At 34.7% G+C, this 16,341-nt stretch overlaps 1 protein-coding gene across 1 annotated transcript in view; it reads left to right on the top strand.

Annotated features, from left to right (window-relative positions):
* The window catches only part of GPM6A (glycoprotein M6A), a 115,039-nt gene that overhangs the window by 81,959 nt on the left and 16,739 nt on the right, over nt 1-16,341 (top strand). Inside the window, exon 3 of the mRNA XM_009101084.4 lies at nt 7,465-7,621. Coding sequence (XP_009099332.1) covers nt 7,465-7,621 — 157 coding nt within the window. The remainder of the gene's footprint in view (nt 1-7,464; nt 7,622-16,341) is intronic.

Here is a 16,341-nt window from a genome sequence, read left to right as displayed (position 1 = left end):
GTTTATTAGACAGTAGTGTTTTGTAATATACATATGTATGCACAGCTGTTTTCTTTTGAGTAAAACAAAACAAAATGGTGTGGAATCTTTTATATCTCCCCTCTTAGGGATAAAAAACAATGTTTTGAGAGGTAGGTAAATGGATGGTATGATTTGCTGTCTTTTTTTTGTTGACTCTTCTGCTATCACAAGTTAAATGTGGGTAGCACTAGAATATTACTGTTATCATCAATCCTTCTATACTTCCATTAGTGGAACACTGTGGAAGTTATTATATTGTGCCCTGTAGTAAAGGGCAGCTAATATTAAATGTGATATTTATAAACATTTGCATTAGGCTGTGTGAGGATTCTGTTTAAGGCATCTATTTAACACACAATAGCAGTAAACTGGTTTTATCTATACATTTTTGGTCTCTTTACAGAAGCATTCTTTAAATTTGAACATATATTATATCTTAAATACTATTTGTATTATGGAAAGCAAAACATAAAAGGCTCTGTATCAAATAATTGCTAACTTAGGCAGGCCTGTGCCATAGCATGTTTGGAAACAGCAACAGAGATTGTTTAGAAGAATGAAGAGAATTCCATTCTCTGTGTGGAATATCCAACCTTGACCAACGTGTCTTCTTCAGGTATTATAATTTGGCAGGTACCACCAGAGAGAGCACAATGTCATTGAAGATTCAGATTACTTAAGGAGAACAGTCTTTATTTCATTGGAATAACTAAGTCACATACAAATAGCAGCCCTGGACAAATGCGGAACAAATATGAGATGCAGAACATAGGATTTTAGATCTGGTATCATTGGCAGATGCATTAAATCCAGCAAAAAATATCAGCACCTGAGAACATGACCTTTACAAGATTATACAGCACTGGAAAGTCACACTTACCACCTACTCAGCTATATTATGTAGTCCAGTCTTCTTTATTCTGTTAAAGGCAATACCAGTGACAACTTATGTAAGTAAAATTTAGGATTTGGCAATTACCTGCAAAGACATAGTCCTTGTTTTATGAAACTGAATAAGGAAATTCATCACATGAGAATACCAGTGGAATAATCTGGAAAATTCATAGCAATGCATGTGAATACCAGCAGAGTGATCATACATAAAGAATTTATTGGTCTTCTTCTGTGCAAATACAGTCTCCTACTTTTCAGCAGACATCTGTATTATTTAGTACTGCGTTAAGTAGCTCTCCTTCCTGGTTGACTGGAATTTAGATTAGCTATAATAACTTAATGCCTTGTGATTTTCCCTTTCTTCATAGGTGGTTCATCTCCATAGGAATATCTTTTTCTTTTTTAACTGCCTTTATTTCTCTTTAGTCTTAGCTTACTTTATAAACAGATAAAATGGAAAGTGTATCTTTATATGTAATATCCATATGGCTAAATATGCTTTATGTGCCATGTAAAACTAGCTCTCTGTTCCACAGGATATCTGAAAAGGGTAAATTCACTACTGTGATCTCAGTCTGGACATACAGTAACAAGCTGTCAGTTTTACACTGTCAGTATGTACTTTGCATGTCTCCAAGTTTGTAGCTGAACTAATGAAACACAAATCCTGCAATATGCTTTTGCAACATCTTTTACACTTTCCTGCTAGAGAAGATTGCTTGGAAATTCAGTATCCACAGTGTACAACAACCATCATGTAATTCCACCAGAAGTCAGCACAATACTCTGCACTAGTTCCAGTGGGGTTTTTGCCTCCTTCAGACAAAGAAGGCATCTGATCTCTTCTGTAATTAACATCTCTCAAATGTTTCTAAGAAAGTAGTTTGGGACAGAACAAAATTAGGTTATAAAAAACCCCCAACAATGTTGAGGAGAAGCCTTGTCCATCAGTAAAAAGCCTTGTCGTAGTAAAAATTCAGTGTTTTGGATGAAAATTTTCATGATTACTAAAATTCTTATGCTGGATCTTTTTCTATTTCAAAAAAAGTTACAAGAGTCACAGACCAGAAATGTGTTTTGTGCTACTTTTGCTCTTCTTCCATTAGTTTGAGGATTCTATATGGCTTTTTAGATGTTCTGTAAGAAATCTGTATTCAACTGTTCCATTCTTAGGAAGGAAGCAACAAACTTTTAGAGGATGATGATCTAGGGTTCTATTCTGTATGGCTGTAGAGAGTTGTACATCACAAATAAAACCAATGGGCACTTATGTCACATCAGCTTTGTTTCAGAGCAAGAAAATCTGGCCCTTGCAGAATATGAATGTAACTTGCATATTGTAGTAGGATGATGTCTTCTTTATATAATACTGACAATCTGGATTCAGTTTTGAGCAAATGTTTTCTATGATTACACAATTTCTTCCAGAAATACATAATCCAAATCTCTGTTATCTTTCTATTGTATTTTGTTTCTAGTTAAATAAATATTACTTTTTGGTCTTTTTTGGTCTTATCCTTTATTTACTTTTAATCCTTTCTCTTATCCTTTCCTGATGAACTTTAGTTGAGCATGCTATACTCCAGTTTTATTTTCTTCCCACCTGAAATTTAGAAGCTAGACTCCTTATTAACCTAATCTAGAAAAAAATTCCTCATGGAATTATGCTGAAATTTTTTAGTACTTTCAATTTTTTTTCCCTTCACAGTGAGAATACCTCAGCTTCTTTTGCCTCATTTGGGCTTTTACTTGGGCATTTTTGTCTCACTTTGCAGGTAGTACATGACTATTAATAAATTCTTCTTTCTCCCTGTTTGTTTTCCTCCTGGAGTTTGTCTATTCTAGTCTCCTCCTTTTCCTAAAAATTTCCCTCTGTTTAATGGTATCAGCTATCTTCTTTGCTCGATGTATTTAAGTGAAGAGTATCATGAACTGACACCAAGAAATTGTTCCCAGCTGGTTCGCAGGAGAGCCTGAGCACATCTTTTCTAAAGTTCCAGGGGGCCTGGTTTCTGCATAGCCTAAACAGACCCTTTTGCTTGCAAACATCCCCTTGCATCTTGTCTGTCTTCTGAAAACACAATTGCAAAGCTATTTCTACATGCTTGAGACAAGAGGGGGTAGGCTGCTGTCTCAGTGTCTTAACACCCTCTTAGCACCAGTCCCTTAGGGGGCAAGAGGACCAGCATGGAGGCCAGCATCTCTGCTGGTTTGCAGAGCAACAGAGGTTCGTGTGTGCTCTAGATGTAAACATCAAGCATTCAAAATTCCCTGTCGAAAACGAAAAAAAAAAATTTAAAAAACTAAACAATCCTCCAAAACAGGAGAAGCCCCTCTACTCCAATGGTGACATTTGCATGAATTTCTCATCCTTCTAAATTTTCTATGCATGCTCCAAAAAAAGGCAGTTTTCATTGGATATTGTACTATGGTAATCTTATTAATATTTCAGTACTTTTGTTGCTCTGGTATTTTATTTTTCTTGTTATGTTTGGGGGTTTTTTAGCTTGGAAATAGATGGAATTGCCTGAAACTTACAATCAGAAAGTATAGGTACAGTTCACTGACAATCATGTTCTACTTAACATCTGTAATATATTATATTGTTTTATATTTATATTGGAGAATTTATATTATAAATTCTGGAATAGAAACATGAAACAGAATTATAAATTCAGGAAATCTAGTCCCACAGTAATATCTGGAATTCTGGTGGGTAGGCCAAAGAAAATCTTTGGAATATTAGGCTTTTATCACTCATTTAGGCTAAAGTTCACACATAACTTTTTAGAATATAATGGTTTTCTAGGCAGCATAAGAATTGTGGAAATTAGTGTGAACTTTAGCTGTTAATTACAAAAAAATGACTGTACTTCATTCCTATATTAGCCAAATTTAAAAAAAAATCCCTAACAAATATGTAGATTGTTCCAAAATTATATTAAAACACTTTTCACAAAAACCTGCTGAACATAGACAAGTTTGTTTAACAAATTATTTTATTTCTTGCTGATTTATTATAATATTTAATACCTAAATTTGCCAAAACACCATGAAAATGCACAGTAGGAAACCTGCAACATTGGTCTGACTCACTAAGAATATTTTCAGTCACCTCTGACTTGTCTCTGCTGGGATAGTTTACTCGGTTTTCAGTTCCAACCTGTTCATTGAGAAGTTAGCATTGATGGCTTCCCTGAATACCTTCTGCCAGAAGAAGAAAGTGTTTTCTCTAGAGATATTTTGAATATGCTTCTTGTTGGATAGAATCCAGATTCAGGCTAATGAAATAGGAGAGTCTGGTTAATATTGAATAATTAATGACCTGGCAGCAGAGAAAGGACTGAAAATTGAAGGATCAGTTTGATTTAATTGCAATTTAAAAACAATAACGTTTTTAACATTTCTGATCATAGTGTCATGAGGAAGGGCAGATCCAGAATCCACAGAGAATCTACCAGAGTAAGACAAATATATGGCTTTGATTATTGTGTTGGGGTTTTTTTTAATCTTTTACTAACTTCAAGATGCTTTTCACAATTATTTTAAGTTTAGATAATCATTCAGCTTATTCTACTCAGCAGCCTAGGTCAGAGTCTTTTTAATAATAGTATATATTTCTCCAGTATAATTTTTTTTTTGTAAAATATTGTTTATTTTCCAATCTTGTCAGAAGAACAAAATTTTATCTTTATTGTTTTGTCTCCTTCCTTTGCTCATTACCCCCATCTCTCCTTCCATTTCAGCTTACACAAGTGTAAGCCCTTCTTGTTCTTTTTCTTTGTCCTTACCCATCCTGCCCATTGGCTCACGTTCATCTCCCCTTCTGCCATTCCCTTCTACATCCCTGCTTGCTCTCATGCTCTGTCTGCAGCTTTTGAGAATCTGCTGAAGCACAGATGGCAATTAATCTCCGTGAGTTCATCCACAAAGAACCACATTTTATTTTAAAGAAAGGCAATCTCCATTTTATAAGGTCTATCTGTTATCTATTATAACTTAATGAGAAAATAAAAGTTTATGTGAACTGTATTAAATGCTGCAGAATAACTCACTAACAATGCTATCTTCAAAACTATATATATATATATATATATATATATATATATATATAAAGTTATTGTTGTAATACATTTTCTTTAAATACAGCAGACACTAAATGTAGCTACACTGCAATGCGACTCTGTCTGTCTTTTAAAGAGGTAGCTGAGTGATTGTCTCACCATTTTCATTTATCTTTTTACTTTTTGCTTTACAGGAGATCCTTTTCCCTTGGAATAAGCCTGGCTATTTCATCCCATATAGTAGAGATTTTATGACCCCTCTGTAATGAGTGGATGAGAAGGAAATAGATTTCTATATTTGGCTACTGCTGGGCTATATATAATTTTTTCCTTTTGTGAAAGGAAGGCTTAAGTGAAAGTTATTCCTGTAGATGCACATAAGGCTGAGGAAAAAGCAGAGATCTCTTAGCACACTTTTTGACACAAGCAGCTCAGTGGGAGACTCAGCACAGATGGTTTAAAGGGCTGTTGTAAGGACTGAAATAGTCTCTGGACTTCTCAAAAGTCCTAATCTCTTTAGGGCAATGAGAGCTTGTAACTGAGCACATTGAGGTCTGAGGGGAGCTGCTGCTGGCAGGACTCCCAGACTTCAACCACTGGGGAAGGTCACCATTGTTTAAAGTATGTATATGCATAAGAAATGGAAGAGTTTTTATGGAATAGTCACAAAGTTGCTGTTGTTTTTGTAACATTTTTTTAATCACTTATAGGTAAGACAGGCTTAAAACCCACTTTTGAGGTTTAAAAAAAAGTGTTACAATGGCTGAAGTATTTCAAATCAGGGAAACTGGATTTTTGCAATGCATTATGTATATTAAAATAAATTTAATCTGCATCATCTTATACCACCTACAGTGTTGAATATTTTCACCCTTTTGAGTTGTTCAAGTATCTATTCCATACAGAAATTGACTTACTCTAGTTTTCATTTGGAACTAGAGTAAGTTTCATTTGAGTATGAAACAAAAAGAAATGTTAAAAAAAAAAGCTGGAAGTGCTTTGGTATTAGACTGTAAGGGAAAAGCATAACCTGCCTCATTTCCAGAAGCATTCCTTTCTAGTACTTCTCCCATCCCCAGTACTGTCAGAAATTTAACTGCATTTTGATTGCATTTTTAATGTAGGCTTAACCTGTCTCTGAATCTTTTGAAACCCATTCAAGCTCAAAGATATTTTAACAGGTTTTTCAGCTTTCTCTATTGTTTTATACATGTAAAATGTGTATTAGTTGGTTTTTTTGAGTGATGATGGAAAGCGTGCTCCTAAGGAATTGTTATCATTAAATATTTCCTTTCATAACAACAAAAATATTAATCATAGCCTTGAGAAAACATCCAGCGTGGGTAACAGCATGTCAAAATTCATCTGGCAGATCCTAACAGTTCTCAGCTTTATTTTTTGTCTTTCTCTGTTAGGAGATGTCACTATCTTGACCTGGAGATTAAGACTGGAATTTAGTACCATCTTAAATCTGAATATAACAATTTTATCAAGAGTTGCACAGCTCCTTCCCTGCCACATCAAAAACCAGAAAATTTACAGTAGCTAGTGGTTTTTTAGAGAAGTTCAAGTAGAAAACTTTGAATTCTGCTGATCTAAGGCTATGACCACTAGGAATGTTTCCAAGTTTAGACAAAAGAGCAGAGAGGTGCTATCAAAAATCTTGTCCCAAGTGCTGGTCATGAGAGAACATTTAAGAGGCACAGTCTCCTTGAGCCAAGGTTGAACATACAGGCAGTGCTGGGCAGAACAACCCCACAAGCCAGGCAACCTCTGTAGTGAATTGAGCCTTCCTGGACCCTGCCTGTCACACTGCAAGCCATCCCTCCGCTGCTCCAGCTGTGTGCCTGTGAAATTATATTTTAAAGCCTCATTATAAAAGACTTCCAGATGATCTGACCTCATTACTTCTGGAATAATGTGTTTCTGGTTTGAAGTAAGGGGTTGCTCTTGATGACTTTATTATTCTGTGTCAAACACTTTGTCCACTGGAGAATAAGTGGGAGAATAAGGAGAAGGAAGCACAGACTGACACTGCAGACTTGTATGTGCAGAAAGTTTTATTGAAGTTTGTAACTAAGTATCTTCTATAACCTAAGTGCTGGATAGAATGTATATCTTAGGAGATATGTCAGGTTTTTGCTTTCTTTTCCTTTTCTTTTTTTTCTTTTCCACTTCATTTAGAGGCAAAAAACTGAAAAGTAACCGATTTTAAATCGATGCGACAATTTTTGCTGTCTTACCTAAACAGATCCATTTTTAAATTTAATTAGATTCAATGACCCAGTGTTTCTTATATCAACACTATTTTATGTCAAAGTTCATTCCTGTCCTCAGCTTCGCCTGTCATTATGGCACATCAGCACTTACACTTCCAGTCAGTCATGCAGTTTGAGACTCAGGGGGTCTGATTATCTCACCCTGAAATTTCAGAGTCAGCTTTAAATATTTATGCAGATAATTAATTTTTGCTGTTCCTACACAGGATTGACATCTTCAAGTACGTGATATATGGTGTAGCAGCTGCATTCTTTGTATATGGCATTCTGCTGATGGTGGAGGGATTCTTTACAACTGGTGCCATCAAGGATCTCTATGGAGATTTCAAAATCACCACTTGTGGCAGATGTGTGAGTGCCTGGGTAAGTGGCTAAGAAAGCTTTTGTACTTATGACAAATTCAATATGCCCTGTATATATTTTAGTGCCTTGTGATGTTTATTTTTCAGTTTTGTTTTTCTTTAATATTTTTGTTTCCTCAGTTCAGTGTTTAAAAATTTCAGCAAAAGAGAACAGAGCATTATAAATATTCTCTGTGTTGGTTAAATGCTAAATAATTCTTGCTACTCAGAAGCCATGAGTTCCTCCAGCTGAGTGAGAAAGCTTGTTACCTCAGCAACATAAGCTGTACTGAGCAGAACTAAAACTGTAAGGCCTCCAGCTCTACTGGGAATGAAATATTTCCCTACTAATATTTTCAGTTGTTTTAGAAATCTTGCCTGTTCCTCTTTGGACAAGCTGAGAACTGTCATCAGGTTCTATTTTGTTTCTAAATGGCAAACAGGCCATTATTTACTCCTGTGTTAATCTCTGGTTTGGAGAGACCATTCACTTATGACCCTGAAAAATTTGGATTCAAAAAATTTTGATTTGTACTAGGACTTAAATAGAAGTTTATCATAGTAAAATTGCTGACTGTTTCAAATGGGATTATTTCAAAATTTCTGTTCAGTGTCAGGTAAGTAACTAATTTTTTTTTGGTATTTGACTGTTCTGCATCCAAACTAAGAGGCCTGTACTTGGTAGCTGCTGGAGCTGGATATTTTTGAAAACACTGCATGAAAACCTCATATTTTGTGATGAACACTAAATGGATAAATACAGCCAAATAGATCTGGGTGTTAGAGAACACTTATTTTTTATGCTATATTATTGATAAATAACATATAAATTAGCAGGCAGGGTTGGGTTTCCCCTGTGCTCTGATATAAATGTCAATACTTAATTAAGTGCAATACAGTCTGAACAAATATAAGTAAGAGTTACTTCCAGTCACAGAAAGACTATAAAAATGAGTGCTTTGGATACCCTGACATTTAAGGGTAAACTGGACACAGATGACCTGCATCTTGTAAACTGGAGAATGCAGTCTGTGTGTCATGTCTATGTAGATGTAACCTGCTCCACAATAATCCATGGTTTTGTCTCCTTTTCTTTTGTTCTTGTCATCATTGTATGAGTTCGGCGCTTTGACTAAGATTGCTTTAAACCTTTAAATAAATACATAAAAAAAAGACTGAGAACATTTTAAATTAAGAGCAGTCATTGCTTATGCCAACCCTGCTTTCATCTTCTGGAAAGAATTCTCTAATCTGTATTCACTGAGGAGCTACTAAGTGAGTTCCAATTCTGTACAGAGTAGGAAAATTTTCAGAACACTTTTTCTTCACATCTTCTATGAATGCCTGTCCTCAGTATTGCAGCAGAGCAGCGCTACATCTTCTCTCAGTTTTGATAACTGTAACTCTATAGTCTGTGTCTAAAGGAAATGAATGCTTAAGCAGTTATATCATGGTTAATATCACTGTTATTACTAGTTATTCATGAAATTATTTCCTTCAATATTTGCTTTCCTCATCAGTAATCTGCGATGTTTGTGTTTTACTTTGAGAAGCTCTGGGTTGATATACATGGTACAGCTAAGGTTCAAGCTGTATACTCTTCATGACCATAATTTCAACAACTCATCCATCAGTTTGAGTTAAATACCTTGTTGTCCTTGTTGTTGAAGCCAGCTTTTTCTTTTTCCTGGTGAAAAAACCCACGAACCTGCTGCTTGATTGCTGGTCTCATTTTGATGCTGTGTCAGTAAGATTGCTATACAAATGTCTGGAGTTATTTTGGGTTATTATTCTGGCTTTAGTGTCTGTACTCAAGAGAGTATATGTCAATTAAAACTCGATATTATTTTGACAAGGTAGATTTTCATTGTCTCATATTTAAAATTCTTAAGGGAAAAATTAACATCTTAGGTTTAAAAAATGCATATATTTGGAATTACAAAATGTTTCAATCCAAGACAGATGTGTTTAGAATTTATTCAGTTCCATAACACATGCAATGTTATCAAGAAATAAGACCTAAGAACAACAAAAAGAATAGTGGAGAGGTAAATGAAACCAAATCTGTATTGTGTGTCAAGGCCAGATTGTTCAATTGTTAAAATAGTGCTGTAATGAATTTTGTTCTGTACAGTTGCCAAAATGAGATAATGCTGTTCAGAAGGGTTGGCAGATACTACAAGTTGAAAGAAAGCTTCCTTTTATACAGTTTTGAGGTAGTAATTTTGTAAATATTAAAAATCTAACTGTCAAAGATTAAGCAGTTGGTTTCTTTTAGCAGTGCCTTAATACTAACAGAAATGTACACAGAGGATATTTGTTGTTTTGAAAAATTAAAATTATAAAAATGGCTCCACATCAAAAATACCTTTGTGAAAACTCCAGTTGTGACATGATTTCACATCAAATTTTTTGATGCCTTTCTGAATAGAAGTTTAACATTTAACATTTCAGTTAAAGTCTGAAAATGAAGTCCTTCAGCTTTACAATTGACATCAGTTGTTTGTCATTAATATTTTGCAGGAGCAAATTTGTTTTGTCTGTGACTAAACCTATTATGAAAATGTAGAAAAAAATAAATTAAAAATTCTAGAAAGAAACAATTATTTTAACTTTCTATGGATAAGCTATATGTCTATATATGGAAATATGTAAAACATAACACCTTTTTCTCTTTCTTATAAAATATTTTTGAAAAGCAGTCCTTTGAGAACACCGATAGCCAACATCTGAAGGAACTTTTCATGTGCTCTTCCTGACCTCCCTCCTTGGCAGCAAATACCTCACTTTCTAGCTCTGAATGGGCAAAAGGAATTTTTTTTGCCTGAAGCAATGGAAAAAGAAGCAGCTCAGCCTAACCTTTCCAGTGAATGTATAGTTGACTGATCAGCTGATATGAGCATTCAGAGGTTTAGCATCCAAGTCATGTCAGTGCCATGGAGTACAGCCTCTCACATCTGAGAGAGGAATTGGGAAAGTGACAGTGAGGACTCTCTCTGACACTGTGTGCAGACTTAATTTACTGTGAAAAAGAAAACAAAAGCAGTAAAACAATGGCAGTCACATTCGAGGAGGGATGGCTTTCATTCTAGCCCTCATTTTTCCATGCCTGAGCATGCTTTTAGAGTGTTAAATAAACATTCATATATAGCTGTGCTGCAGCATGATTAGGGAAGAATGGGAGACAGGCCTGACTCCAACTGTAACACTGCTGTCATGCTTGCAATTTAATACCCTTCCTATTGATATTCAGCTCCCTTGGCCATGGAAAGCCTCATTTACACCTTGTTTTAGAATATCTGCTCATAGAGTCAAAAGAAGTACAATGACACTTTCCCCCTCATGTTATGCTAGAAAATGGGAAAAGAGGTTTGGTTTTTGTTTTATTTCATCAGAAAAAATATATGAAGACTTTATTGTGGTAGTTGTTATTCTATTTCTTTGTACCTTACTCTTCAAAAGAACCATGTTAAGGCTCTAGAGAAATATGTTTTATATTCTAAACTGCACTTACATATACTTTCTGTATCTTTAGTTTGAGGAATATTTCATTTAATTACTGACAAGGATTTTTCTGCCTTTGAAAATAATTCTGGATATCTGATTACCTTTGGGCTAATTCATACATGCTTCTTGAGTGCCTAAACTAAAACATGAACTTCCCAAATATTTCCAGATTTTATTTTGCAAAAAAAAAAAAAAAAAACCAAAAAAAAAAACAACAACAACAAAAAAACCAACCACCACAAAAAACGTGGAAGCTGCACAAATGTTTTGAAAAACCATCTGTGAACTCATCACTTCATCTTTTCCTTACTTACAAGACCAGTTATTCTAGAGGCAGTGAAACTGCTTCATATTGACATTTGATTCTTTGTGTAACAGGAGGAAGAGAGTTCAGTGCAGGCTCAGCTGGCTTTCCCACCCAGAGCAGATGTATTATTTCTGAATGTTGGAAATGAAGCTCTCATTTCTGAAAATTAGATGCCATGTCTGGATATTCTGGGGTAAAACTGCTGATCTGAGATACAGGGAGGCCTTGCTTATTACTAAATTCTTCTCCATCTGAGGAATGTAATGTGCCTCATGCCATATTTGTGAGAAATAAAGGAGCTTCTCTCCAAGACAGCAGATATCCTTAGGTTCCATAATCCTTTAAACCCATCTTAACTGGGGAAAGTATCTAAAAATCTCATGTCCTCATACATGTTTAGTTGTGTATGCTGTATGTAGTTTCACACTGTGATCTGGGGAATGGGGAAGGTGAGATTCATAGTGCTCTGACCTTTCAGATTGCTCAACTGAAAACCAGAAACATGACTTTTTTTTCCCCACAAATTACTCAGAAGCTAATGGAGTAGTTAGCTTCAGAGGGATTATATTATGGCACAGATATATCCCACCTAATTAAGGCTGTCAAGAAAAAGGGCCTATGCTCCATCAATAGTTAAAGGAGAGGGCAGCTTAGCAAACTTTATCAGGTGAAGTGAATTTTTTTGTGACTGTCCTATTTCCTGCAAAGAGAATAACCCTCAAGTATTTTAAGTTATGTCTTTTATATTAAGCTCTTCAATCAACTATACACACTTAGTTGGATGCATCCTGCCTGGCCCCTTTAGCTGGAATTTAGGTGAAAAACATTTAGGTGAATAACATTTGGAATTTAGGTGAATAACATCTAAGCACTGCTGGAGTTAGTAGATTAAAGAAAACATATTAGCAATTTTATAGGTTGTTGGAATTAATTTTATCCCTGGATACTAAACCAGTCTTGGAATTTCTTTAGAGAGCTGTGTTCCTTGTTTTCTCCTCCTGATCTTAAAATAGAAAGAACAAGCCCTAGCAGCAGTCCAAAACTCAGCTGAATGGTTAAAAGAGTCATCTCTATGTCACTCTCTCCCAACTGCATCGTTGATATACATATGGCAACTTGGAAAGAAAGAATAAACAAAATTATTTTTTCACTCTTTGTTACATTTTTAGAAATATTTTGCAATGAGCTCAGAAATTTTGTTATGTATTTGTATGTGCTGAATCTACTTTTTTTTTGTCTTGTTTCTATACTCTGTCAAAGCCTTTTTGTTTTTCTTTATTGTACAGCTCCAGATTTTCTCACTCAGGAATTTTGCACACATAAAATCGTACATTCATTTGATATATTCCTTTTCTCCCATAACTTCCCCTGTGTTGTGTATGCAGCTCTTTTGTTGACTGTGGCATTCATTAGTTCCTTTAACAGAGGGGTGTGCCAGACATTGTAATGTGCCTTGCCAGTACATTCCCATCTTCTCTTGGTCTTGCTGCTCACTGACAGCAACTTTGTAGTTGGTGGTGATAAACTGGATGTTTTTGTTTCACATGGTGCTTCATGTCTTGCACATGGATGACAGATTGTTTTTCTTGGCATGTAAACTCAGTCAGCAAGTAATTTTTTGTTAATAAATTGCTGTCATACCTTTCCAAAGTATGCTTGACTTTGGGAGCAGTTTCTCCATTGGCTTTACCTTTCTTTTATGGATCATCATAAAATGCTCAAGATGACAGCTTTATTTCCCCCATGTACAAATAATCCATCTCAGCTTTAACCTGAATGCTTCATCAGATGATGACAGTTTTCCCTGATTCTTGCTCTCATCTCGCTAACTTATTAACTGCATCTGGCATTTTTATAGTTATTTAAGCCTTTGAGTATTAGTGGAATTATCACAAATTCATTATTTTTATGGTGACAGAAAATTCACAGAAACTATATACCTTTGTTCTTCTTATGAACTGCCTCTTCCTGTTGATGTCTTCTGAATTCATAATTAGCTCTGTAAATATTTTTTGGTCATTGTTTTAATAGGAAATAGAGAAACTTTTAAATTTAGTTAAGGTCACAATAAAATCTTAAAAGACTGTGTTATTGACTTTGAATGCTTGGCAAGACAAGAATAAAACAAGGAAGGTCCCTACCCCTTCATTTTCACACAGGCTTCTCAAGTCCCTTTAAGAATATAACAGGAAAGAAAACTTTTTTTTTTTTTTGACAGCCAAGTATTAACCCTGAGTGACACATTTGTTCAGACTTATAGCTTTTATTTCTGCTTACTTCACTGTCTTGTGTCCAACTGCAAACCATGGAAACTTCCTAAAAAAATGTTGCATTGCAAATTTTTGAAATGTGGAAAATGTAAACAATCTGTATTCTACAGCCCTTTCCCAGCTGAGTGTTACATCTTCATCTGTATGTAGAAAATTTGTCATCACTGAAAACCATTAGAGTATGGTTTATAAAAAATTTATCAGCTCTTTGGTAGCATAACCTAGTAAATTTACTACTAGGACCAGCCTTCATTGTCAGGGAAAAGGTAATGATGGAACTGATTGTTTTTTGTACTTAATGTCTTCGAATTGAATAGTTATGTGGCATGAACATAGGAAGGAGAACACACAAAAAAGATTATTTAATGAAGATATCCATATTTTAAAAGCTTCTAATCCATTTTTTAATAAGTCATTTTAAAAACCAAATTATTTATCTTCAATCCCATTTAAATACAAAGCAAATATCTTAACTACATTCCTAGAGAGTACTTCCTATCATTAGAAAAATACCACCAGAAAGAAAAACAAGAGGAGAATGATAACTTTGTGAATGTGAACATATAGCATATGCATTTTGAGGAATAGTAATTCCTGTTTGAAAAATTGTAAAAAAATTACATAAGAAATCCTGCTTTTGTCAAGCAGCAGTAAAGATCCAATGCTTTCTACAGAGCTTCAGAAGCCTGTCAGACTACAGAAATTATGGTCTTGCCTGAAGGATATAAAGCAACTAATGATAACTTTAGGCAACACAATGCTACAAACCCCTCAACATTCTAAAGGAAATTTGGAAATAAAAAATAAGTTACAATATTTGGTTTCTAAGAAAACACCAAAGAGAAAAATTATATCATCTTAAGGTAAAACTTTGTCTTGCATCAATGCAAAGCCATCTTCTTCAAACTGATATTTCACCAGTTTGTTTACTAAGCAATATTTCAAAAGGTGAACCAATTTCTCAGAGAATAATTTCTCACATGACTGTGGAAATCTCCTCCTGCACTGCTACCAACAAATCAACAGCATGAATCAGAAAGTAAGCCAGTTTTTTATATGCATCCAAGTGGTTTCCAAAGCAATAGAAATAATGCATGGAATATTTTAACTTTGAAATACACATTTAGAAAAATATATGTGCAGATGAAAAGCAGAAAGCAACAGTGAGAATTGATCCTAACTTTGACAAAATCAGTTTTTCTTCCATCTAAACTATCTGTAGAAGAAAAATATTTTAAAAAGCCCAACAAAATTGTTCCAAAATATAATTTCAGTTTTCTGGGATTTTATATTTTTATGTTAACATATTTTAATAATCAAAGGAAATTCTCATTAGGTAGTATTCAGTAAATGAATGAATTTCAATTAGGCAAACCTGAGAAGTCTGTCCCTCTCTGGAGAGAAATTTGGACCAATATTGGCTTTTTTTTTTCCTCTCTCAAAGCAGTTGACTTGAATGCCAGCCAAGGAATGTCAACCACATGACAGTAACAGCACACCATGAAATCCATCCATGTTTCAACAAGATTTTTGGAGCTGTGCCTGGGAGTATAATATGTTAGAGAGAGAGAGAGGGAGAGAGGTTGAACATCTTTTGTAGAGGCAATTATAAATGTCCAACAAGTGATTGTTAGCAATGGCAGTGATGTTATAGAAAAGACTTTGCATGTGTGTATTTTCTGTGGTTTACAGTGCATTTAGTGATGATATCAGAACAACAGTCTCTTCCAGAAGCACTGTATATAAAATGAGACCAGTTGAAATATTTTTGCTTCATTTTTCATTTCTCTCCATGAATGAGGCATGAATTTGGAGATGCTAGCTAGAACAAAAATTAAAATATTAGATACCATTTCCTTGTGAGCTACCCAACAGTCTTTCTTTAACCTGTTTATGCCGAAAGACAACTATTTGGTTTTTTTTTAATTTTGTTATTTATTTACATTGAAATAAATAATAGCATTTTTGTTTATAGACAACATTTTAAAATAAGCAGCTGAGGCTGTTTGAGTTTCTGCATTGTTAAAATGTTTTCCAGAGGAACTCAGCAAGTTTTATACTCACTCTCTTTCATATTTGCATATGGGGGATTTTACATGTAAATCTGTCACACAAAAAAAAAATCATTGGGAAGAGGTGGCAGTGTTTATGGAGAGACTCTTCTTTAAAAATGAAAAAAAAAAAGCAAAAATCTTCTGCATTAAATCTGAACCTCTGCAAAGAAGAACTAAATTCCTGTGAGGTAATAATACAGGTGATGAACAGGAACAAATATCTAATCATTAAATTGCTCTGTCATAAAATTTTATTGATGAAGAGCCCTTATTGAGTCTGGACTGTTGATGTAAGGTGCAGTCAGAACCCTGCATTATAGAAAATTGAATGCAAATAAACAACAGGCCTGAAGTGGGAACAAACACGTGTAGTACTTTAAATCAGACTTCTTGTAACCTGAAGGGAGAACTGTGCACTCTATCAGTACTCTCCCAGCACAACTGCATCAAGACAGATTTCAGCATTTGGGAAAATATGTGTCAGCTGCAATAAATAATTAAAAAAGAGTATGCAAATGCATTTATGCAGAATATGTGCAGGGTAAAGAGACGGTAGCAATAACTCAGAGTAATTTTTTCTGGGTAAAATAAACGAGATGAAGCA

This window comes from Serinus canaria, chromosome 4 (assembly GCF_022539315.1).
Source record: "Serinus canaria isolate serCan28SL12 chromosome 4, serCan2020, whole genome shotgun sequence".
NCBI classification, from domain to species: Eukaryota; Metazoa; Chordata; class Aves; order Passeriformes; family Fringillidae; genus Serinus; species Serinus canaria.
The sequence above is the reverse complement of the archived record's forward strand: the minus strand, read 5'-3'. Positions and strand labels throughout refer to the sequence as shown.